This window comes from Macrobrachium nipponense, chromosome 25 (genome assembly GCF_015104395.2).
Source record: "Macrobrachium nipponense isolate FS-2020 chromosome 25, ASM1510439v2, whole genome shotgun sequence".
NCBI classification, from domain to species: Eukaryota; Metazoa; Arthropoda; class Malacostraca; order Decapoda; family Palaemonidae; genus Macrobrachium; species Macrobrachium nipponense.
Genome location: NC_087214.1, coordinates 38,823,405 through 38,848,592, shown reverse-complemented (window position 1 = coordinate 38,848,592; position 25,188 = coordinate 38,823,405). Strand labels below are relative to the sequence as shown.

The following is a 25,188-nucleotide window of genomic DNA, read 5'->3' as shown; positions in this document are numbered from 1 at the left end:
AACAGAATTAAAAGACCAGGGTGTAATAAAGGTGGAAAGGATGACAAAGAAGGTTGAAAATTATAGAATACCTCAGCCTACCTTAATATTAACTTTTGGTACTTTAAGCCTTCCGGTATGTCTCTGCAGCCTGGTATAGGTTTAAGATAAAGCTGTACATCCCGAGGCCCAGAAGATGTTTTCATTGCCAGCATTTTGGACACACCCTTCAATCGTGTCGATCCAAATTGCAAGAAAATCCTGCAGTCTGTGTCAACTGTGGAGATGACGAGCATGGTATGTGCGACAAGGAACCTAATTGTGTTCACTGTGGTGAGGGACATGCATCGTCGTCTCAGCAGTGTGATATGTATTTACTCGAAAAGGAAATCCAAGCCATTAGAGTAATAGAAAGAACAACATTTAAGGAAGCACGAGAGAGAGCCAAAGCAAAGACTGTAAGACCTGGTCTAAGTTTTGCTTCTGTAGTAGCAAAGTTAAGAAACCAAAAGAAAGAGACAAATAAAAACACCCAAGTTAAGAGCACAAAAGGAAAATCAAATAAAGAATCATTAAAAAGACAGATAACTGAATCATTCGAGTCAACTGATGATGAGAATGTAAAGACAAGGTTCGCTAGAACCAACAAGAAAGACCGTAGTATGGAACTGAAGAAGATTGAAGTGCCAGTTGAGATACACCCTCCACCATCTGCCTCTTTGGAGGCAAGGCCAGTGGTTGCTGGTATGGTGCCAGCTTCTGTTGGTGCCAATTCCTCTCTGGAGGACAAACCAGCAGATGCTGGTCCCCCGGTGCCAGTCCTCGCTGGTACTTCTAGAGCTGGCAACTGCCAGCAATACAGACACTTGAGGTGGTCTCTTTAGAGAACACCTCTGCTCTCTCCGTCTCGATAGAGATGGAGAGTGAAGAAACTAAAATACCCTTCGGTGTCAAAGACATTGAAGGAAAAGATGTTGGCTCTACGAAAGTGATAACTCCTCCCAAGAAGCCAACAAAACTTTCCATCAAAATGCCTCCCCCTAGTAGAAAAAAGAACCCTCCCAGTCTTGTAAAAAGGAACCACAATGTTGGTCCTAAACATGAATAAATTCACTTCTATTATTCAGTGGAATTGTCAGGGGCTGCGAGCGAAGTATGAGGAAGTGAAGCTTTTGATATATGAGCACTCTCCTGTAGGGGTATGTTTGCAGACCATGCTAGGTGAATATACCCCTTGTCCTAGGTAATATGTTCACTCTAGAACTAAATTTGATCCAGAAGTGGGAAATCATGGTGGATCCCTCATCTACATCCGTCGAGATGTTCCACACTACCAAGTGAAACTAAATACTCTTCTTCAAGCTGTGGCTGTACGAATTAATTTAAGGAGGCAATATACTATATGTTCCCTTTACATTCCACCTAATAGCCATGTCTCCCAAGAGAACTTAATATATTTGATGCAGCAACTACCAGAGCCATTTCTTCTACTTGGTGACTTCAATAGTAGACATCCATTGTGGGGAGATGTAACATCAAACCAAAACGGGAATATGATGGCATCTTTTATAGAAAATAAAGATATAGGCTTTCTTGATACTGGAGAACCTACCCATGACCACATTCAGACAGGCACTGTCTCCTGCATTGACCTTTCAATATGTAGCTCCAACTGCAGTGTTGATTTTAGTTGGAGAACAAATGATGACTGGCATACCAGTGACCGTTCTCCAATTGTGATCGACACCAATGATGGTCCACCTATTCCGAGATCACCACGATGGTGTTTAGAGAAAGCAAATTGGAGAAAATTCAAAGATTCGAGTGAGTTGGAGGGGGATGCAAAAGATTTCCCAAGTGTAGATGATGCCATTGATCTACTCAATGGAACATTACATACTGCAGGTCTGCACTCGATTCCTCGAACTAAAGGACTATTCAGGAGACAGCCAGTACCGTGGTGGTCAGAAGACTTAAGGCTTTTACACCGAGCTACAAGGTCATCATTGACCAGATGCCGTTGACACAGCATCTTGGACAATGTCGTAATTTACAAACAGTGTAGGGCACGATTTCGAAAAGCCATGAAAGCTGCCAGAAGACAAGCATGGGCCGGATATGTATCCACTATTAACAACAGAACACCAGTCTGTAGCATTTGGAAGAAAATAAGAAAAATTCAGGGTAAATTTACACCCAATCCTCCTCCAGTACTTAAAGTGAATAATTATCATGTCACTGATGCCACAGAAGTTAGTAATATGTTTTCAGAACACTTCGCTCGAGTCTCTGAGAAATCAGATAGTTCCCCAGGACATAATTTCAGAATGATGGAAGAACAACAGGTACTTGACTTTTCAGCAAAGAAAGCTGAATCATATAATATGCATTTTTCTGAAAGGGAATTTGACTCTGCTTTAGCTAGGAGCAAGAACACTGTCCCTGGTCCAGATGAGATTCCTTATGAAATGTTTAAACACATTTCAAGGAACACAAAACTTTTTATAATCAGGATCATCAATAGAATATGGGATGAAAGCAGCTACCCTAGCATATGGGAATTAGCTACCATGATACCATTCCTTAAGCCTGGAAAAGATCCTCCTGTGCAGCAAGTTACCACCCCATTGCTTTAACTTGCTGTATGTGTAAATTGATGGAAAAAATGGTAAATGTAAGACTGATGTGGTATCTAGAGCACAATAATATTCTAACACCTTCTCAGTGTGGTTTTCGAAAAATGCACTCCACCCTGGACATCTTACTGCAACTTGAGGCCTCTGTCTGTGAAGCCTTTGCATCCAAACAACACCGTGTGACAGTGGTTTTTGATATAGAAAAGGCATATGACACTGCTTGGAGACATGGGATTCTGAAGACAATGCATAATGTTGGTCTACGAGGCAAATTACCTTTTTTTGTGAAATCATTTTTACATCGTAGGTATTTGAAAGTTAAAGTTGGCTGTACTTTATCAGAGAAAAGGTGCCAAGAAGAAGGTGTTCCCCAGGGCAGTGTCCTCAGTGTAACACTTTTTGCTCGGGCCATAAACAGTGTTGCAGCTGTTATTCCAAGAGAAGTCTTAAAGACTGTTTGTGGATGACTTGTCAATATCCTTTTGTTGCCACCCGGATGACTGTAGCCGAAAGAAAGTTACAATTAACAATAAATAAAATTGGACAGAGGCTAGGATCCCTCCCTCGCTCTTACGACCAGGGAGGCAATCCAAGGTTGGGCGAACACCAGTCTGTTCACAAAAGACTCGGATTCCTCCCACCAAGAAGTGAGTCTTCCTATTGTAAAAGGACCGAAAGGTTTGTATTCCGTGTCGGAACAAATGACAATTTGTCCAAAATTGCATTTTTCCTAACTATACAAACCTGAGGTCCTTTCACATACAGTCCCACCTCATGCCACCCCTCACTCTGCGTTTTTTTGCCTGGGCCTAAAGCAAAAGTGATTCTTCACCTCCCAGTCGTGCAGCATGCGCACTGTCGGACAAGAAGTTAACTACCAAACTCCCTTGTTCGAAGCTTACAACCATCCGGCTGCCGCTAGTAACTTCCTATTGTAAAAGGACCTCAGGTTTGTATAGTTAGGAAAAATGCTATTTTGGATAAATTGTCATTTTTAATAGTTTTATCACAAAAACAGGAATTTGTGGATATTTCTCATGGAAAAATACAGCTAATAAGCGAATTTCCAGAGAATAATGGGTAGACATGATCCAGAGAGAAATCTGCAAATCCAGAGAATGCAAATACAGACATTTGCATTGTACTGACATTTAATCTTTAGCTCTGACTTGCACTCCCTTTTCCTTTCAGTTCAGGAAAAGTGTATCGTTACTTTTGGTTCAGGAAAAGCATTTTGAGAAACTTAAACAGGATGTAAGCCTTATTCTAGAATCATTTAAATCAAGTCCCCCCATAGTGATCGCTCTTTTTCGCGTAGATAATCACTTATCACCTTAACTAGAACTGCCTATGCAGTTCAAGTTAAGGTGATAAGTGATTATCTACTGGTAGATGGACAGTTGCAACCTCCTGGCATGCTTAGAGAGACTTGGGACCTGTACCTTACATGGTGGAGATGGTGAGGGGGAATTCATTTTTGATTGTCCTCTACTGGTTTAATCTCCTGCTTATAGCTGATCCTTTGTTGTCTTCCTACGAAAGAGAAGTCTCTCTCTCTCTTTAGTAGGAGGTTTTATTAGAAAGAATGAATGGGCCAGTCGGTAATTCACTTGGATTTTTCCTGTCTTTCCTAGTTCCATAAGCAATTGGAATTAGGCGGTCATTCTCGGACATTTTGAGACTGAATAACAAGATGTGTCTGTCCCCATACTTTTCGTTTTCTAGCATGGTTTTAGTGCTTTTCTAAGAACGGTCAGACTTGTGGTAGATGCAGAAACGTATTCTCTTACCAGTACATCCTCAGTTATGCAAGCTCCTTCAAGATGTGTTTACAAGAAGGTATTGCTGTTATGTGCACTTTCTTTAGATTAGTGTACAGCACCTCTATTAGTTTGTCAGGGATTTTGTTGCACATAAGTGGATGGTGTCGATTTTTAGGAGCAAGAATCTTTTCTACTGAATCACTGGTTCAAGTTGGCCAACTCTGTCAACAGTATTCTAATGGCCAAAGACCTGTAGCTTAATACAATATAGAATGGTCAGCACTACATTTGGTTAAACTTTCTAAATATCAGGGCAGTGGAAAGACCATCAGAGATACTTAGCAGGTTTATCCCTAGTCAGAAACAAAGTCTTTGTGGGAAGTTTGCTGATTTGAGTGAAATAAACACAACACTATTGGTTTGATCATTCAATGTATGGAGGGACAATATTTTGGCGATAGGAAGATTCAGAAAGAACAAACTACCTACAGATGGCTTTTACATCCTTAAGTTCAGCAGTTGCTGTGGGAACTCCTCATGTAGACTAACTACCATGTAGATGAACAGGAACACCCAGATGATTACTCTCCTTTGATGGCCCTCAGACTTGAGCTGTGGATGTGTTTCCTTAAGTGGCCTGATTCTGGGTCATATGCCTGCCCCTTGTATCTGTAAGTGATATTGAGCGATTTCAAGATCGAGAATTGCTTAGTGTCTCCTGTAGAGGACTTGTAGCCTCAGAGCAAATGATTTTTGGAATTTCTAGTGCTAATAAAATTAATTTGATTATATAATTCCATGCACTTCCACTAACTTATGCATCTCCTTAACAGCATAGAGATGCTAGAATGTCTCTGCGCCCAATAAGGGGATTTTTAAGTTATCATAGGATCTATCCTTAATCAAGTGGAAAACAACTGTGGCCTTGTGTCTGACGCAGTAGTCTGAGTATTGCTGAGGGTGGCATTCTAGAGGAATTCTCAGCACCTGAAACATTGTAGACATCAATGTTTTTCTGCTTTCATAAAAATAGTACGGCTTTTTCGCTCTTTACTTTCAGAGTTATCGTTCCATACTTTCCTCTGTATTGCATCATGTGCTTTTAGATCTCGCTGAGGATCAGCACTGTAAGGTGTTGAGATTAAAGCCCCTTCATCTTTATATCAGTCTCTCTCTGGAGTTCAGATGCAGGTCTAACCTTTATCTGAATTATTTACTATGAAATCTTTTATTTAGCACTATTGGTAGTTAATTTATTGCAGGCACCCTTCTTTAAGCTCTGGTAAAGGGAATGTTATTTTATCTTTCTGCCTTAGAGCTAAGGGTAATGTTAAGACTATGTTTAACAGAGAACTGTAAGAATTCCAATATATCCTCCTAAGTGGAGAAGAAGAGGAAATGCTTCTGTGTCCTCCAGAGGCAATTAAACTTAATCGTATAGGTTAAACCTGGAAGAGGTAGTTATCCTTTTAGAAACCTGGAACTTCTTTGTCAAAGGTTAACCTTGGAAGAGGTAAAGTTTTGTGGTTTTAGGAAACCCATATGTTGTCAGAGGTAAGTCTGGAAGAGGCAAAATTAATCTTTGTGGTTTTAGAAAACCTAGCTGTCTTTACCAATGGTTAAGCCTGGAGGAGGCAAAGTTAACTTTTTGGCTTGGGGGTTTAGAAAACCTAGAATGTATTTGTCTAAGGTTAAACCTGGAAGAGGTAAAGTTAACCTTTTCTTTTTTGTTTTTAGAAACCTAGAACGTCTTTGTCAAAGAACATAAAGTCCTTGGTGACGTATTTGATTAGGCTAGTACATGAGAACTTGTTCTATATCTACTACCTTTGTTGAAGGTAAACATTCATAATGTGAGCAGCACTTGTAACTTCATTTAGTGTTATGTCAATTTGTCGCTTCAGGATAGGATTGATGTGGCGCAGTAGAAGTGCAATTTGGTTTTTACCCGTTCAGTACCTTAAGTATGCAGAATCGTGATTGAAAACAGTAAAGCCCTTAATCCATTACTAGGTGTGGGTAGTCTTTTCCTGCACCGAGGAAAGAGCAATCCTGTAGGCTCTTTTGTTTAAATCCCAGTTTTAATATTTTAGGGAACATGATGGTACAAATTTTGTGTGGGAGCATACCATTATATGATATAAGTATTTATTGTAAATGACTCGTTTTATAGGGCTTTTGGACCCAGGCACAGGGGTCCCTTCACACCGCTCCTGTTTCATTCTGACTGGATCAAAGTGGTTTTCTCCACAAGGCTGCTCTTTGCTGCACATGTATGAGAGCCTTGCTCCCTGAATGGAATCTAACTTTGCTGGTAGTAAAATCCAGAAAGGATTCCGGATCAGGTGAGAATGTTTTGGGTTTCATGCAAGAAACCCTTTAGCTCGGTTGGCTGAGCGGATTTTTGTCTAGCTGCACTACCCACCATCCTCTTCTTAATGTGCGAATCAGCTTACTTTAACAGTAGGTAAGATTCATCTCAAATAATATCAATTTTCAGTATAAAATTTAATATTTGGATACTTACCTACTGTTAAAGTAGACCCCACCCAGCCTCCCCACAACTTAGTGGGCTGTCTAGGAGAATTCTGACATGATCTAAAACATTCGAAACACACCTGGTGGAGAACAGGTGAACTAGACAGTCATCCGGGCAGGCATTCGATAATTTTTTAAAAATTTATTTTTTGTTCATGAAACTTACCTGTCAGATATATATATAGCTGTATTCTCCGAAGTCCGACAGAATTTCAAAACTTACGACACACGCAGTGGTCGGCCAGGTGGTTAGTACCCATTCCTGCCGCTGGGAGGCGGGTATCAGGAACCATTCCCATTTTCTATTCAGATTTTCTCTGTCGCCGGTACTGTCAACACCTGTTTTCAGTACCTCCGTCTTAGGATTTTGAAACTTCATTGCCGCTTAAGTATCCTAATTATCTTTTGGTTTATTGACTTGGATTGTGGCTAGGCATACGCTATCATAAATTGATTTGAATTTGATTGTTTTTTGCATAAGATGTCTGAATCTAGTTCGGCTAGTTTCAGAGTTTATTGTCTGCAAGGGGTAAGATGAGGCTACCGAAACCTTCGGTAGATCCTCACTGGGTATGCATGAGATGTAGTACTTGCTTCGGCAGTACATATACTAAAATTGGAAAGATACAGAGAAGATTAACGTGAAGCGTTCCACATTTTTCTTAATTTATTAATGTATTAAATTTATATTAAGTATATATAGAAATGAGTATTAATATACTTTTATGTTTCTTTATTGAAAGATCAATATAATTAGAGTGATGTTTGACTGATTCCGAAGGGAAGACGTATGATTCGTATGTACGCAAATTAGAGCGTGATAGAATCAGGAGGTCTTCCTCCAAGACTGCATCAGTAAACAGAAGTCAGGGTAATGAACCTACTAACCTCCTGTAGACTTTATTTTGCCCAACTCTGTTATTGTGGATTCCATCCGTATCTTGGAATCTAAAGTGCTCTCTCTCCAATCAGTGTTGTGAGTGTAGTGAGGTTGTTAGTGCCCCTAGTGTTGTGGAGGGGGCCTCTAGGCCTGGACCTCTGTCGGACTCCCAGGACAAAGGGAGTGGGCAAGTCGAAAGCCGAAGGAGGGTTATGGGGACTCCCCACCGATCTGCCGTCCCTTCGGCAGGACCTGAAGACGCTTCCCAGGCTGCCAGAGATCGTGCACGTGCACGAATCCTAAAGGATTGCTTCTCGTCCTCCGAGGCGTCCTCCCCGTGCAGGGGTTGGAGCTCTCGGAAGGACTCGCGCCCTCTAAACAGAAGCTTATAGAAGAGGACGCTTCACGTCCTCTCTCTCTCGTCATGCGTTGCAATTGTCCTGAACATTTTGACAACTTTCCACCGCAGAAGAGAACAAAGACGTAAGATGTCGCACAGGCGGCCATCGTCTTTGGTCTCAGAGAGAAGGACGCTTCACGTCCTTTCTCTTCTGCTGCTTGGCGGTCGTCTCCGGAGAGTTTTGCTGCCTTTCCTCTGCAAAAGAAGACCAGGACGTCATCCGATGGTGACGCTTTTGAGCGCCCCAGTCGCTCCAGGAATAGAACTGTTGTGGTCCCTGTGAGAAGGAAGGTGTCCTCTCGCCCCTCGTCTTCTCACAGGATCAGCCCTTAATCGGATAAGGAGTCCTCTCCGACAAAGAAGATCATCCTTTCAATGCAGCAACAACTTGCTTCGTTGCTTGCCGAGAGAGAGGCAGAGCCGCGTCGGAGGAGGAAGGATGATAGACTGCCTATCAAGAGGTCCAGACAGTCCCCCTCGCCTCCTCTTCGCTCGTCTCTTTCTCAGGTTTCGTCGCCTTCTGGATTTCGTGTGGCTCCCCAGCGATTGTCTAGAGCGCGCGAGGAACGTCTCCCCAAACGTTCTTCTGTCGAGAGGAAGGAACATCGTTACTCTCGTAGCAAGGATTGTTTTCCTGCTCCCCATGACGCTCCCCTCTCCTCTCTTTGTGACGCTCCGTATGCGGAACGTGACATTCGCTCAGCTGTGAAGCAGGATGTTGTTCAAGCTGTTAAGCTTGACGCCGTGCGAGCTGCTTCGCTTAGTCAAGCAGCTCGCCAAGACGCCCCTCGCTCGTCCCTGAGGGACGTTCCGTCTGCTGCCAAGCATGACGCTAGTTCGGCAGCTAAGCTGGACGCTTCTCAAGCTGCTAAGCTGGACGCTTTGCATTTGGCTTCGACATGAGCTGCTCGTCAGGACGCCCAGCGTGACGCTTTTCTGGACGCTCGTCAGGACGCCCAGTGTGACGCTTCTCTGGATGCTCGCCGACTCTCGGACTCTCTTTTTGACGCTGCTCAAGACGCTCGCCGACTACAGGACTTTCGTCGTGACTCCCATCTAGACGCTCTTCATGAAGCTTTCGCATCTGCGCCTGAACCTGCTGAGGCTGTTTTGGAAGACGCACAACCTTGTACTCTGAACTCGTCTTCTCAGCAACGCTACTTAGGAGCCCTGGACCTGCAGTCTCGGGACCCTGACTCTCTTTCTCTCGAAAAAACTATCCAACCTGCATGAATAAGGTAGTCAGGTTGGTTCTGATGAGCTGGCATCTAGAAGGAGACTAGTAAACTTAAACAGTTTTTGGGGTCATAAAACGCCTCTTCTGCGTTCAGGATTGTGCTGCTGAAGCGGAACCTTCGCGTCCTACCTGCCATAAGCCCAGTCTTCGAGCAGGAATAAGGCTCCTTCCTCGATTTCTACGGGAATCGGGAAGACTATATGCTCGAATTACTTGATTACTTTCTGTCATATAAGTGGGTTCCCCCCATTGACAAGATACTGAACGTTTTGTCAGGTAAGTGGGTAAGCCCCCATTGACGAAATATAAAACTCTTTGTCACGTAAATGGGTTAGTTCCCATTGACAAAGATCCCAATAATATATCGCGTAAGCGGGTAAGTTCTCATTGACAAGATTCAGAAGAACCCTCATTCATAGGTCACTACCCCGCTGAGGCTCTTCGGGGAAAAAGACTTGTAGACTACGTCCATGAAGTCTTCCGTCCGATAACATAAGAAGCTTGAGCTGTCCTATTCGGTTCTCGTTTCTAACTTGAGGCTCTCCTTCGACTAATACTGATTCGTTCTCTTGGCTAAGAGAACGAAGACAGTCGATCTCCATTCCCTCTCTTTCTCATCAAGGAAAGAATGTAGTAGGAAAGTAGCTGTCCAAATGACTACAATACTCTACGTATTTTACCTTCGCTTCATATTACTATTAAGCGATTGTATGGTTCAAGTTATATACGCATACTGTGGTTATCCCTACGGATGGCAACCGAGAGGACTATTATTCTAATTACATTTAATCAGTAATCCCTGCAACCTTCCAGGAGTTTCCGGTTTCCCTTTTTAGATATTTAAGGTATTGTTACGACAACACCAACTCAGCTTCTGTATTTAGCGAAATCTGTTTCACTTAAATATACCTGCTTGAGAGTTTCTTTCTGCTTGATGATGATGATAACAAACCTATTCCTTCATAGAATGGAATAGCTGGCAACTCAGGCGGAATAGTGAGAGACGGCAAACGTAGGCTGCTGTCACTGTAGAGCGAGCAGCTCAGTACCAGCGCATTCTCTGGTATGCGCGGTCGGTTACGTCTCTCTCTCCTGCGGGATTGACTGACTAACCGTATCTCTGCCCTACAATCACAGACTTTAGCCTCAGGTTGAGGGGAATTCTCGCATGCATGAATGAACATCGCCTTCGCTTTGCGAGAATTTTTTCAACAGAGATATCTCTTAGACCTTTTCGATTGTGTTTACCGCACTGTAACAGAATTCTGTACGAGTCTACCACGGCATAGCACTATAATAATGCACACCTGCTTAGGCAAAGCGCAGCCTTATTGGGGAAGGAAACATGCTCGGTGAGGGAAGGGATGATTCTGCTGGGGACCATTTCCTCGCTGGAGAAGTTTGTTTCCCTGAAGGGACTGCAATTCAGACCTCTCCAGTTTTTCCTGCCGGAAAACTGAAATATCATCGAAGATCTGGAAGTGTTTCTGAACATCTCTCAGTCGGTCAATGATCACCTAAGGTGATAGAAAGGAGGTGCCAGGCATCTGGAGGGGAACAGATGTCCTGGCACATTATCTAAAAGAATTGGAAGTAATTCGGTTGGCTCTCCAGTTCTTCGAAGAACGAGTTTTGGCCGAGTGGTCCAGATCAACTCGGATAATTCCACAGCTCTCGCATATCTCAAGAAGTATCGAGAAACACTCTCTCTGTCCCTGTTCGAGTTAGTAATAAGATAATTTGCGGCGTCAGAGGGAGCGAGGATGACGCTGATTGCCCCATGTTGGCCTTCGAGCGACTGGTTCACAGAGGTCGTGTCCTTCCTAGCGCACTTTCCAAGGACCCTTCCCGAGAGAGTCGGTCTACTCTAACAGCCCCACTTCGAGAGGTACCACAAAACCTCTCCGCTCTGAGTCTGACTGCGTTCAGACTATCGAGAAGTTGACCAGAGTGAGAGGCTTTTCAAGACTAGTGGCAAGTGAGATTGCCAAGGCAAAGAAGAGCTTCCTATCTTGCAGTGTACCAATCAGAGTGGGCCGTTTTCTGAAGATGGTGCAGGAAGAATGGCCTTTCCTGCACCTCGACCTCTGTGAATTAGATTGCCGTCTTCCCTTTCCGTCTGAGGAATGTGGACAAGCTGGCAGTCCCGACTTTTAAAGAATACAGAAGTATGCTGTCGACAGCCTTTAAACTCAGAGATTTGGATCTGTCGAACAACAAAGCCCTTCACGATCTTTGAGGTCTGTTGAAATCTCGAAACTGTCTAAATCGAAGCTTCCGGAATGGAACTTAGACATAGTCTGGAAGTTCCTGATGTCGAAGCCTTTCGAACCTCTCCTTTCTGCAGACTTAAAGCACGTGACCAGAAAGGCTAATTTTTCTAACCTCTCTAGCTATGACAAAGAGGGTTAGTGGGGTTTAAGCCATCTGCAGACATATTGGCTTTAGAGGACATAATGCGGTGTGTTCTCTAAGCCCTTCGTTCTTGGCTAAGAATGAAAACCCGTCTAACCCTTTGCCCAGGAGCTTGGAGATCAAGGGGATATCACAATTTATTGGGATAGAGCCAGAGAGAGTCCTGTGCCCTGTCAGGGCTCTCAAGTTTTATCTAGGTAAAACTAAAAAGAAAGTCGAGATCTTTCGGACAATTGACGGTGTTCCGTAAAAAGACCAGACTTGTCCATGTCAAAGAATGCTCTGGCGTCCTTTTAAGGAGCTCTTTCAAAGAGGCTCATTCGTCATGTTTGGACAAGGTTTTAAAACCTTTTAAAGTAAATGCTCACGAGGTGAGGGCGCGGCCTCAGAGGCATTTCAAAAGAGCATGGCACTCAGTAACATCCTGAGTGCCACGTTTTAGCGAAGCAACTCTGTGTTCGCTTCACACTACCTGTGGGAGGTGAAGACGACATATGAGATCTGCTGCTCGCTAGGGCCATACGTGTCCGCTGACACAATCTTGGGGGCAAGAAGTACCACTCATCCTATCCTGTAGAAAGTGGTTAGGAAGAGCTGTTAATTATAGTTGTTGGGTCGGCCGCCAGTGGCGGACTTCTCAATTCTTAGCTTTAGTTAAACATCCTTAACTTTGGCTAGGTTGGTCAGGTGGTGATATATATTACTTCTTAGCCCTCATGGTATGGTCAATATGGTCTAGTCACATTGTGGTCACGCTCCTGTTGACAGATCATCTCGAACTCACCAGCTATATAGACTTTAGTAAAGCAAAAGCCAACTTGGGTGACAGTAATCACGAAGTCAGCTATGCTAACAGGTATGGAACCAAGATGTCAATCATCTGCATGCAATTTGTTTCCTAAATCATTCTATTCTGTCCCTTCCCACCTCCAAAGGTGGGATTCAGCTATATATATATATCTGACAGGTAAGTTTCATGAACCAAATGATATTGTTATGATACAATAAAGTTTGTTCATACTTACCTGGCAGATATATATAATCAAGTACCCACCCACCTCCCCTCAGGTGACAGTGGCACTAGAAAATCTGAATAGACTGAATAGAAAATGGGAATGGTTCCTGATACCCGCCTCCCAGCGGCGGGAATGGGTACTAACCACCTGGCCGACCACTGTGTGTGTCGTAAGTTTTGAAATTATGTCGGACTTTGGAGAATACAGCTATATATATATCTGCCAGGTAAGTATGAACAAACTTTATTGTATCATAACAATATCATATTTATTATTTTTTTAATGCCATCTTGCCTAATTGGGGCAGAGATATAGCTAACTTTGACAGTAGGTATGTATCCAAATAATAAATTTTATTATGAAAATTTGTTTTCTAATTTCTTAATAGAATCATAGAGGCAGTCCCACTCCTTCCTCTAGCCAGGGGAGAAAGGGAATGCGAGAAGTAAGGCAGGAACGTCTGTTTTTTTTGGCCTTAATGTCTCTGACTCTTTATATTCTTCACTGCCTCTTTCATGTGAGTTACAATTCCTCACTCATTTCGAAAAGGCCCAGAGATGTGACTTTTGATTTTGCAGTTCTTAGACTCTGATCAACTGATCAATGTGTCAGAGGCAGAGCATTCCTCCTCGCTCTTTCGACCAGGAGGAATTGCCCAGGTGTACTGAACTCCAGTCAGACCTAGAGACTCAATCAGATTCCTCCTTCCAACCAGTGAGTCTGATTATTGTAAAGGACCGAGGGTTTGTATATCGTGTAGGAACAAATTGCAATTTTTGAAAGTATGTAAATTGTATTTTTCCTAAATATACAAACCGGAGGTCCTTTACACTAATTGCCCACTTCATGCCACCCCTCTATCTGAAACATGGGCTGCAAGTAAATTGGAGTATTTAAGTCATGGGAGGCGAGTCTCCCTGCCTACCGGAAGGTAATTACTGCCTAACCACCTTGTTCAAGAATTTAACGGCAGTATTCCAGCTACGCCGCAAGTATTCCTATTGTAAAGGACCTCAGGCTTGTATAGTTAGAAAAAATACAATCTACTTTCAAAAATTGCAATATTTCATCCCCTTCAGACTAATTATAGTTGCTTAGCACATTGCATAGCATTTAGCTTAATGTTCTCCCCCAAGTCATTGTCATGAAAGAGTGAAGGATCCTTAGAATGTGGTTGTTGGTGATCAGTCCATTTGACCATGCTCCAAAGACTGCTGTTGTAGGTTATTTCAGATGTGGTCTGGGAACTCCAGTGATTTGGCTTGATTTTGAATCAGCAGCTATTAGTTCGTTGAGCAGCCACAAGGGCGGCGTCACATATCACTTATAACTTTTCTGGGCTCAGCCATGTCGCTCTGTGAAATACGTTCCTTTAGCGCTATTTCTAAGGTAAATTATTGCTAAAATACCAGAGAACTGCTAAATTGGACATGCCAGAATATTCTGACTCGCTCATCCTTTCTAAAAGGGTGTCGGTATGAATCTGGGGCGAGTGCAAAACACTGCCACAGCAGCCTCTCCGGGGTTTCTTGTTGTAAGGAAAGAGAATGATCAAAGATTAAAATTGTAAAAAAAAAAAAAAAAAAAAAAATGAGTTCAGTTAAACAGTGAATAAATAGTATGAAAAAGAAAGAGTAAAAAGTAAAACTGTAGCTTAAAAAAAAAACTGCACCTCACGTGAATAGTGTAGTGTGCCTGCACTGTGTTTGTGGAGTAATGCTTGGGAACCAGGTGATAACGGTCTTGATTATTTCTTATATATTGTAGTGTATATTTACCATTTGATGTGTCATGCATGAGGTCAGATGATGCTAGAGGTAAGAAGTGCAAACTTAAATCTTTATACTAGAAAAGGTTTTCTATCTTTATCCTCCCAATAGTGAATGTTTAGCGTTCTTTCTCCTCAATAGATGGCAATGGGCTTAGTTTATGTTTTTGGACAAGTGCCACCAGAAGCAGTGTGTGATTCCAGAAATTCAGTCATTATTTCTGTCATTTCATTACCCTCTATAATAAAAATCAATAACGTACAAAGTAATAGCGATAATTATGAAGATGTTAAATTTAGGAGAGGAAAGTCATCAATAATATTCTGCAGATTCTGAGAAAAGTAAAGTAATTGACTTATGGTTTGGCTAACTCAGGAATGTGGGCTAAGCGCATTATATAAAGTATATTTTTTGAACTAAAATTATATAGAATGAAGAAAGAGTTTAAAGAAATAAAATACATAAGTTATGAAATGATTTAGTGAAAATATTTGAGTAATAAAATATAATAAAAAGTGGTGTCTGAACTTTGCAAAATAGTAGGCCAAGTCAGTAACTAGGCTATATGTATGTGCAATTAGCTTGCAAGACTATGTTTACATAGGGCTTCATTTTTGAGGGGTTGTATTCTATATGCCGTGATTTTCTGTTTTCCAGCAGTGGCTGCCTGGTCCCAAGGTTCCCTGATTTAAGAGTTTGGACTGTGCCATGCTAACAGGTTTCAGTGCTCACGGTAGTTTTGTGCGAAAGAATACTCTCTATTAGGCTTCTGATTTGTTTATCTGGAAAAGGATAAGAGGCTTTAAAAAAATTGCTTTTCCATTTACATAGACATACTTCTGATTGTGTTATATTTTCTCATTTCAGATGCACTTCTATCAAGATTATGAAAATTTCTGGAGATTTTTGCCAGAAATTTAGGAATGTTGGAAAAAGCTGACATACATTGGTTTATGTTACCAGATTTTCTTGTCAAGTTTAATGTTTATTGTCCTGGTATATGCAGTGTGAGTCTGCTTTTGTTATGTAGCACATTGACACCTATGGTAACTGTACACTTTCCATGATTAGAAAAACTGAAGCAAATTTTGAAAAAGATACTACTGCTCCCATGAGAAAGGAGCCATTCATGTGTAAAATATTGGAAATCAGTTTTGTTGGAAACACAACCTCAGAACTTGAATGTCAGTTCACCCTGGAGGGAGGCAATTCAGATTCCGTGAATGTGGTAAAGGGTTTTCCCAGAAACAGAAAAGCAAGATCTGGTTCTAGTGTTAATTTTTACAAGGATTTAAAATGTGTTTATTTTCTTTCTACGATAAAAAATAAGAAAGTTACGGCACTTTTGTACTTCATACGAGGACTCACATTGTGGGGAATCCATTCAAGTATAAATACTGTGGGAAAGAATTTTTTCAGAAAATGCATCTTAAAAGTCATGTGAGGAATCACATAAGAAAGAAACCATTTAAATGCAATGATTGTGGGAAAGTATTTTTTCACAAAGGTGATTTTATCAAACATGAGAGGGTTCACACTGGAGAGAAGCCATTTAAATGTAATGACTGTGGAAAAGTATTTTCTCGGAAAGGTGATCTTAACATTCATATGAGCCTTCACACAGGCAAGAAGCCATTTAAATGTAATAACTGTGGGAAAGCATTTTCTGTGAAAGTTCATCTTCAATGTCATATAAGGGTTCACACTGGTGAGAAGCCATTTAAATGTAATGACTGTGAGAAAGCATTTTATAGGAAAGATCATCTTGAGTTTCATATGATGAGTCACACTGGAGAGAAACCATTTAAATGTAATGACTGTGGGAAAGCATTTTCTCTGAAAGCTAATCTTAACATTCATATGAGGGTTCACACTGGAGAGAAGCCATTTAAATGTAATGACTGTGGGAAAGTATTTTCTCAGAAATGTAATCTTAACATTCATATGAGGGTTCACACTGAAGAGAAACCATTTAAATGTAATGAATGTGGGAAAGCATTTCCTCGGAAAAGTGATCTTAACAATCATATGAGGGTTCACACTGGTGAGAGGCCATTCAAATGTAATGATTGTGGGAAAGCATTTTCTCTGAAAAGTAATCTTAACAATCATATGAGGGTTCACACTGGCGAGAGGCCATTTAAATGTAATGATTGTGGGAAAGCATTTTCTTTGAAAGGTGATCTTAACAATCATATGAGGGTTCACACTGGCGAGAGGCCATTTAAATGTAATGATTGTGGGAAAGCATTTTCTTTGAAAGGTGTTCTTAACAATCATATGAGGGTTCACACTGGAGAGAAGCCATTTAAATGTAATGATTGTGGGAAAGCATTTTCTCGGAAAGGTAATCTTAACATTCATATGAGGTTTCACACTGGCGAGAGGCCATTTAAATGTAATGATTGTGGGAAAGCATTTCATCTGAAAGGTAATCTTAACAATCATATGAGGGTTCACACTGGAGAGAAGCCATTTAAATGTAATGATTGTGGGAAAACATTTCCTTGGAAAGTTGATCTTAACAATCATATGAGGGTTCACACTGGCGAGAGGCCATTTAAATGTAATGACTGTGGAAAAGAATTTTCTTGGAAAGGTGGTCTTAACATTCATATGAGGGTTCACACTGGAGGTAAGAGAAACATAAGCCAGAGAGAGGCTATTTAAATGTAATGATTGTGGGAAAGCTTTTTCTCTAAGAGATAACCATAAACCCTAGATGGGATACTGTTGCACCCCTGATATAAATTGAAAATTAAGAAAAACATAAGTCAGAGAGATACAGTCACAGAGAGGAGAAACTTAGAATGGGAAAGTGGAATGACCATAGAAGGGCGGGAAGATTTCAAGAACAGGAAAAAAGTTGCATAGACAAAGAAAAATCACTTAGATGGATAAGAAATGGAGATCTAGGCTATAATGGAGAAAGGCTGGTAATATGAGCTCAAGACCAAAGCCTTCTAACAAATGGCTTCAAGAAAATGGCAGGCATATCAGGAAGTGACCAGTGTAGGTTTTGTCATGCAGCGGTTGGAGTGTTGGTCATCTGATATCAACCTGCCAGACCCTACTTGCAGATGGTCACTACATAGCCCACCACAGCAAGATCTAGAAATATATACATTGGAAAATATGTAAAGAATAGAGAATTGAAGGAAAATGCTATAAAGCCTGCTATTGTGATCTAGAACAAATAAGAAAAACAGAACAGATTATAAATGTGAAAGTACCCAAAAGTCACAAAATACCAAGACCTAAAGAATGACCTGAAAGCACATGGGAACTGAAGGCAATAGAAATAATATCTGTGGTGGTAGGGGCAACAGGACTTATAAAGAAACACCTGAAATAATATCTTCAGGCAATACCAAGTTGCCCGAGTATAAATGAGGTGTAGATTACTGCCCTCCAAGGAACAGTAAACATCTTGAAAAGAGCCCTCAGATATAAGGCTAGTGGAATATAGAGGTGCAACCATAGACTCCAGTCGAGGGCCCATTGCACTCCTGATACTATAAATTAAAAATTAAGAATAACAAGACAGAGAGGAGTCATATAAATTTAATGACTGAGGTAAAACATTTTCTCCCTGTGAACAACCTCGCCCTCTTGGTTAACCTCATCTATGTGTGGGATCTCGTCCCAGTATTGCAACCTCGCGTTTCATTATTTCTCATCTGTGTGTGTGACCTTGTCCGAGTGTTGCAGCCTCGCATGTTTCAGAAGATCACCTCATCTTTGTTTGCCCTGTTGTGGTTGCATTTGTTATGTTTATTTCCTGTTTAGGGGTAAGAGATGTATTGTGACAAAGATATCACAATATTAGAAAGTGTCTTCATGCCTCTTCTATAGTATGTATAATTGTGCAATGTATACTTTTTGTTTTGAAAGTATTTTGCAGGAATAATGTGTTTAAGCTTGCCTCATTAATTCTGTTGCTAGAGTAGTAACTATTTTGGATGTGGTTGTTTTTACTTTGCTTTATCTGTAATTTCTGATTTAATTGTGGAGGTCATATGATTTGTACTGATCCTGTTTAATGTAATTTACTGACTGTTTAATGTAGTAATTGAAGTCATTTGTTTCACATATTTTTATTGACTCTTAAATGTAATCCTTTTGCTGTTAATGGTCATTATTGATTGATGTTCATTTACTGACTTCTGTCATTTGCTGAGTAACTATTTTTGGCTTTGATTGTTATATTTCTTGTGTTTTTATATTACAGACTCAATTTTTATGAATTTACTGACTGTTAAAGTAGCTATTGAGCTGTTCACATTTATGATGTTTAGTTCATTTTTGGTCATTTATTTTACTGACTGGTATGTTTTGATTTTGGTCATTGTTTCTTGACCATTTATGTACTGACTTTATGACTGTATTATAACTTTTTCACGCCCATCTATTTACGAACCTGACTCATGTGTATAAATGTAAATGACTTTTCTGTGAATTTTCTTAATAATAAATTATTTGGAAGGTCACTGCTTGCTTTTGCTTTGCTCTTTCATCCTTTGTTTGCCTCAATTACTGCCAGATTTTCTCAGTCCCACTGAAGAGAAGCCATGTGAATGTAATGATTGTGAGAAAGGATTTTTCAAGAAAACTGATCTTCAATGTCATTTGAGAGAGCTCATTAGAGAGAAGCCAAGTAAATGTAATGACTGTGGGGAAAGCATTTTCTCTGAGAGGTAATCTTAACATTCATATGACAGTTCACACTGAAGAGAGTGTTGGTCATCTGATATCAGCCTGCCAGACCCTGCTTGCAGATGGTCACTACACAGCCTGCCACAGCAAGATCTCTAAATACATACATTGGAAAATATGTAAAGATTACAGAATTTAAGTAAAAGAAAAGGACTGGAAGTATGAACCAGATCCAGTCACCTTCAAGGAAATTCCAACAGGAAGATATATTGTAGGATGTGCTATAAAACCTGATATTGTGATCTGCAACAAGGAAGAAAAAACAGCTAAGAGTATAGATGTGGAAGTACCCAGTGACTTTGGCCTCATTATACCTGAAGGGCACAAAATAAGAAAATACCAAGACGTAAAGAACGTCCAGAAAAGTACATGGGAACTGAAAGAACTAGAAATAATACCTGTGGTGGTAGGATCAACAGGTCTTATAAAGAAAAACCTGAGAAAATATCTTCAGGCAATACCAAGTTGCCCAAGTATAAATGAGGTGCAGACCGCTGCCCTCAAAGGAACGGTAAACACCTTGAAAAGAGCCCTCGGATATAAGGCCAGTGGAATATAGAAGTGCAGCCTTAGACCCCAGGCTGGGGGCCCATTGCACCCCTGATATAAATTGAAAACTAAGAATAACATAAGCCCCAGAGAAGCATTTATATGGAAAGACTGTGGGAAAGCATTTTCTTGGAATACGTGTCTTGCAAGTCATACAGGGGTTCACCCTGGAGAGAAGCCATTTAAATGCAATGTTTGTGAATCTCCTGCTGGTAGTGTGACGAAGGAGAAGTGTGCCATCACTTCAGAGCAGAAAATGAAAATTATCAACCAGCTTGGCCCAGGAAAGGCAGTCACCCCCATAGCACATGACAAGGTTCTATCGCAGTCAATGGCATCCACCTTCATTAAAAAGAAATGGATAATGGATGCCCTAAAGTCATCTGCTTCAATTCATTCCATAATAATAAAAAAAAGAAGAAATCAGGGCCTTTGGAAGAATTGGAGCAGTTGCTGGTCACATGGATGGAGGACCAGATTCAAAAGTATATTATGCCACTCAGCATCTTGACCATTCAAAGAGAGGCTTGCTTGTTTTTTGATTAACTAAAGAAAAACTATGATGATACCCACACTAAGGATTTTGTAGTAAGTCATAGCTGGTTTCAGTGTTTCAAAACCTGCTTTAATTTTACTGGTGTGAAAATTAGTGGTGAAGCAACAAACGCTGATGCTGAAGGAGCCGCTAAATTTAAAGATGCTTTGCATAAGATCATCGTTGGTGAAGAGCAGTACTTGCCAGATCAAATCTTCAGTGTCTACAAAAAGACTGTATTGGAAGTAGATGCCTGAACAGTCCTACATCCACAAAGAGGCAAATGTTCCCTGGGGTTAAGGCATACAAAGATATGCTTCCTGTGTATTACCGGCATAATAAGAAAAAATTGATGACCACTTCCTATTGAATAAGTGCAAACTTTTTAATATTTTTTTATATTTGTGAATCAAAACCTTTGTAGATTAACGAATTTTAAGGGGAAAAAATTATATGGGTTTTTAAGTTAATTTTCTAAAATTAGGAATAAAAACTGCAAGGTTTTTTAAAGAAATGATAAAATAGAAGATAAAATTTGCCCAATATGTCATTCCATATCTTTGGTAATCGGAAAAATCATTAAAAACTCATAAATGAAAACGGATCTGAAGTTCAAAATTCCTTTATCAAGTGTTGTGTTTCCCTTAAAAAAATCCACCAGAGATTCAGTTCAAAGCATTTCAAAGGCTGGCGAATGAGTAATAACAAACCTTCCCCCCCTCCCCCCTATTTTCAGTCGAGAATCCACAGTAGAGGTTCAGACGCCAAAGATGAGAAAGAAAGTGTCACCCTCCAAAGGGAACATAGAACAAGGGATATAATATTTGGAAATAGATAAAAAGATACAAATCTTTTTAGCCAATAGAATATTCGTCATGGATGGCATCTCTCTCTCTCTCTCTCTCTCTCTCTCTCTCTCTCTCTCTCTCTCTCTCTCTCTCTCTCTCTCTCAGCTAAGAACCCTATTAGCACGATCTCTTAACATGTGATATCACATTCACAGTAAAGCATCAACCCAAACTTTTCCCCTTGTCAGAGTCTCAGTTACACACACACACAAGTGTGCTGTTGAATACAGCTGTCTGCAAAATCGTTTTTGTGCATTTCAGAAACGGACCAGTTTTATTACAAATTTATTAATCTGTAGACAGTGATGGAAGGCAGAAATAGAAATATTGTTTTTAACAGATTAATTTGTAAACTCTTAGAAGAAGGAATTATCAAGTAAATTCGAGTAAGAAAGGTTCAATAATATTAATTTTAGAAATAATATCAGTTTTGGCAGCACGCACACACGTACTGTTCCTCATTTAAATTCAGGCAATAAAGGAACCATAATTATTAGGACTGCTTCTGCTGCTATCACCTGCACAATTACATGTTCGAAAATGTAATTACATAGAGGGGAAGAGATACGAATTTTCAAAAAAGAGTGAGGGTTCAGTTGATAATTCAGATTTACCGAAATAATTTTGTGGGGCTGAAATTTGAAGGCAATTTATTTTTTGGAGGGTGATGCCTACAGTTAATGTTGCTTGGCTAACTGTAAGTGTTAGTTGAGTTTTTGGTGACATACTTTCTCCATCTACAAGGTTTTTATTTATTTATATATATTTTAAATATAATATCCTTTGAGTCTCTCCTTTTAATTTTGCCCAAATTTCAAGCTCGCATTTCAAAGAAACTTCTGGGGGCGGGATTTGGGGGGGAAGGGAGGAGGCATACTGTGTTCATTACTCTCATGATTCTGTTAAGTGGCTCTAAGTCATCGCTGTGATTTTCTGTTATTTCTGAGAATCTACAGTTTTTATTATTTACCTTTGTTTAAAAAACACACAAGGGTGCTTATTTAGGATTCTAAAACGAAGTTATTAAGGAAAGTAACGGAATAACGATACAATCATAATTCCCTTTGTATACCCTATCGGCTCCTCCATGGCAATTTAGGCGTTGTCTCCTACGTTGCCAAATGTACTTCTCTCGGGTTTTTAAAGGCCTACCCTTTCCATTTACCCCTTTTTTATCCGTGCATCTGTTAAGGAGGTTTAACCTCCTTGGCGTTTGTTAATGTCTCCTGGGAGCAGTATACTTCTGGGTGTTCCCTATTGCCTCCACACTCCTTCAAAAATATTTCCATTCTTCCAGGTCTGCTTTTCATATAGGTCTAATTAAATCCCATTTTGGACCTTTCTTGTGATTATCACAAGCTACTGGACTTCCGCACTTTTAATTTATATATATATATATATATATATATATATATATATATATATATATATATATATATATTATATTGTACATGTCCATTTTCTAACTTTAACAAAGTCACTGCTAAGAGCTACAAATAACTATACACCATTTTCTTTAGTATAAGCTCTGCAGAAATTTTAATATTATATTTTGAATACTCTGAATAAAGCATAGGCTTTTTTTTGGGAAGCGATAGGCCGAGCGCGGGGTTTTGAGGCCTTGTTCAAACAGACAGCATGATAGACGGACGACAACTTGTTTCGTAAACTTTGTCTAGAGTTTAATTTACGTAGTGTAGGGTTTTTAGAAATTAATAACGCTTAAGATAATTGGTTTGTATGATCTCCTTTCCTGTTTGTACCTATCCTAACCCTTATCCTATCCGAATCCTTATCTACAACCAAAATTTGAAACAGCCATCCACACTGATCTGTCGTCGGAAGATTCGGTAAATAGAATAACATTTATTGTCAACGTACCAATTTATTTCTACGAATATAATTAGAGGCCGCTGGGTTTGCTGATTAAATATATAGGATTTGTTTTTTAGTTTAGGAGTGAATTAAGAGGTGTTTGTGTACAAACATAAAGGTAGGTCAACATACCAATTTTCCACAAAGTCTAGGCCGCCATGATTGGACAGCTGATTTGAGCCAACGGTCATTCGTTAGGAAGCGGTTTCGTCTATTAACATTTTATCTTACTTATTTAAGATGTAATGCACTTTTCTTTACCTTAACTAAATTTTGAGCCCTTTTACGTAGTTAGGCTATTGTAATACTGGTGTAAGGACAACGCTTTTTCCCTATTTTCATTGTATCCAATCATCAAGTCGCGTTGTGCTTACTTCCATCTGATAGAGTGTTCCGTGGCCTTTCCGCCGATATTTAACACATGTACTAATTCCATTATTTGTACGCCTTATCATCTTTAAATATATGACTAAGAAAACACAAATCTACTGTCTCAGAGTCATTTCTGCTCTCGGTGTGAGATTGTACTACTTTTCCGTCCGCACCTGTCTATGTCAACCCAGTTTGTCTGTAAATAAAGCATCAGTATCCCAGCTACCTGTCTTAATCTCTGGTCCTCACAACTTGTGATCTCCTGGAATTGGTGACACAGCGGTTTAGGCCCAGCCTTTAACGGACTAATTATGGCCGCTCACCTTCAGAGAACCTTTAACGGACTCAATACGGCGTCACAGTTTAGGTCTCTGAAAACTCCATTGCGAGGACGACACCAACGCCATTAATGGACTAATTACGGCATTGCTTCCCAGCGTGTTTTGGCGTTTATTTTTCGAGGACGGTAGCTGTGTGCTGGTCAGCCAACACAAAATTCAGGCAGCAGTTTAGAAACATCCATCCGACGTTGCGGCCTCCTTTGCCTCACCCGTGGGACGCCAGATATCTTCTCGACCCGCCGAACCTGTGGGCCTCCTCGGTTCTTCCCCCGGTGCCATTGGCGCACCTGCGAGTCCCCAGACAACCTCCCGATGCCGCGGCTACACCCAGGGTCCTTCTTTACCCACCCTACGTCGCTGCCGTACATATAGGCCTGCTCGGCCCCCTAACGTTGCTGCCTTTGGGCCTCCCCTGCCTGCTGACGCCGCTGCTACACCCAGGGACCTGCTTTACCCACCTGACGTCGCTGCCACACATGTGGCCCTGCTCGCTTGCCCCCCCTCGACGTCGCTGCCTGTGGGCCTCCCCTGCCTGCCAACGCCGTTGCTACACCTAGGGACCTGCTTTACCTACCCAACGTCACTGCCTGTGGGCCTCTTCAAACCCTCGACGCTGCCATCGCTCCTGGGGCTCGCTCGTCCTTCCTGACGTCGATGCCACGCCTGTGGACCTGCTCACCCTTTCCGACGCCATCGCCTGTAGTCCTCCTCGGCCCACCGACACCGCTGCCACGCCTGTGGGCCTCCCCTGCCTGCCGACACCGCTACCTGTGGGTTTCCTCGAACTGCTGACACCTCTGCTCACCTGTGGTTCCGCTTTGCCCGCGGGACGCCGCTGCCGCGCTGGGGACTTCCTCAGCCCAACCTACGCCGCTGCCGCACCTGGGGATCCCCACGGCCCGTCCCACACCACCACCACCACACACAATGCAGCTCTCTCAGTCTTGGTCACCCCGGCAGACAGTAGAACCCCCCAGGCAACCGCCAGGGGAGGCATCCTGTCAGTCAGCAAAACCGAAGGACTCTACACTTGATGATGCCCCACAACAAGTGTCACAAGGTCACGGGGTCGCCCCCTACCTCCAAGATTGTCATCCAATAATTATTCCATAACCAATGTCTTGAGGGGGAGTATTTGTAAGGACAACGCTTTTTCCCTATTTTCATTGTATCCAATCATCAAGTCACGTTGTTCTTACTTCCATCCGATAGAGCGTTCTGCGGCCTTTCCACCAATGTATAACACATGTAATTCCATTATTCCTACGCCTTATTATCTTTAAATATATGACTGTAAGAAAACACAAATCTACTGTCTC

General features: G+C 41.2%; 1 protein-coding gene across 2 annotated transcripts in view; it reads left to right on the top strand.

The window, feature by feature from the left end:
• LOC135199381 (zinc finger protein OZF-like) overlaps nt 1–25,188 on the top strand; it is a 497,889-nt gene that overhangs the window by 104,355 nt on the left and 368,346 nt on the right. The window contains exon 2 of one of the 2 annotated variants that reach the window (XM_064227367.1): nt 15,501–19,123. The exons of the other annotated variant lie outside the window; for it this stretch is intronic. Coding sequence (XP_064083437.1) covers nt 16,056–17,303 — 1,248 coding nt within the window. The 5' untranslated portion in view covers nt 15,501–16,055 and the 3' untranslated portion in view covers nt 17,304–19,123. Of the gene's footprint in view, nt 1–15,500; nt 19,124–25,188 lie in introns of those variants that run through there. 2 annotated transcript variants of the gene reach the window in all.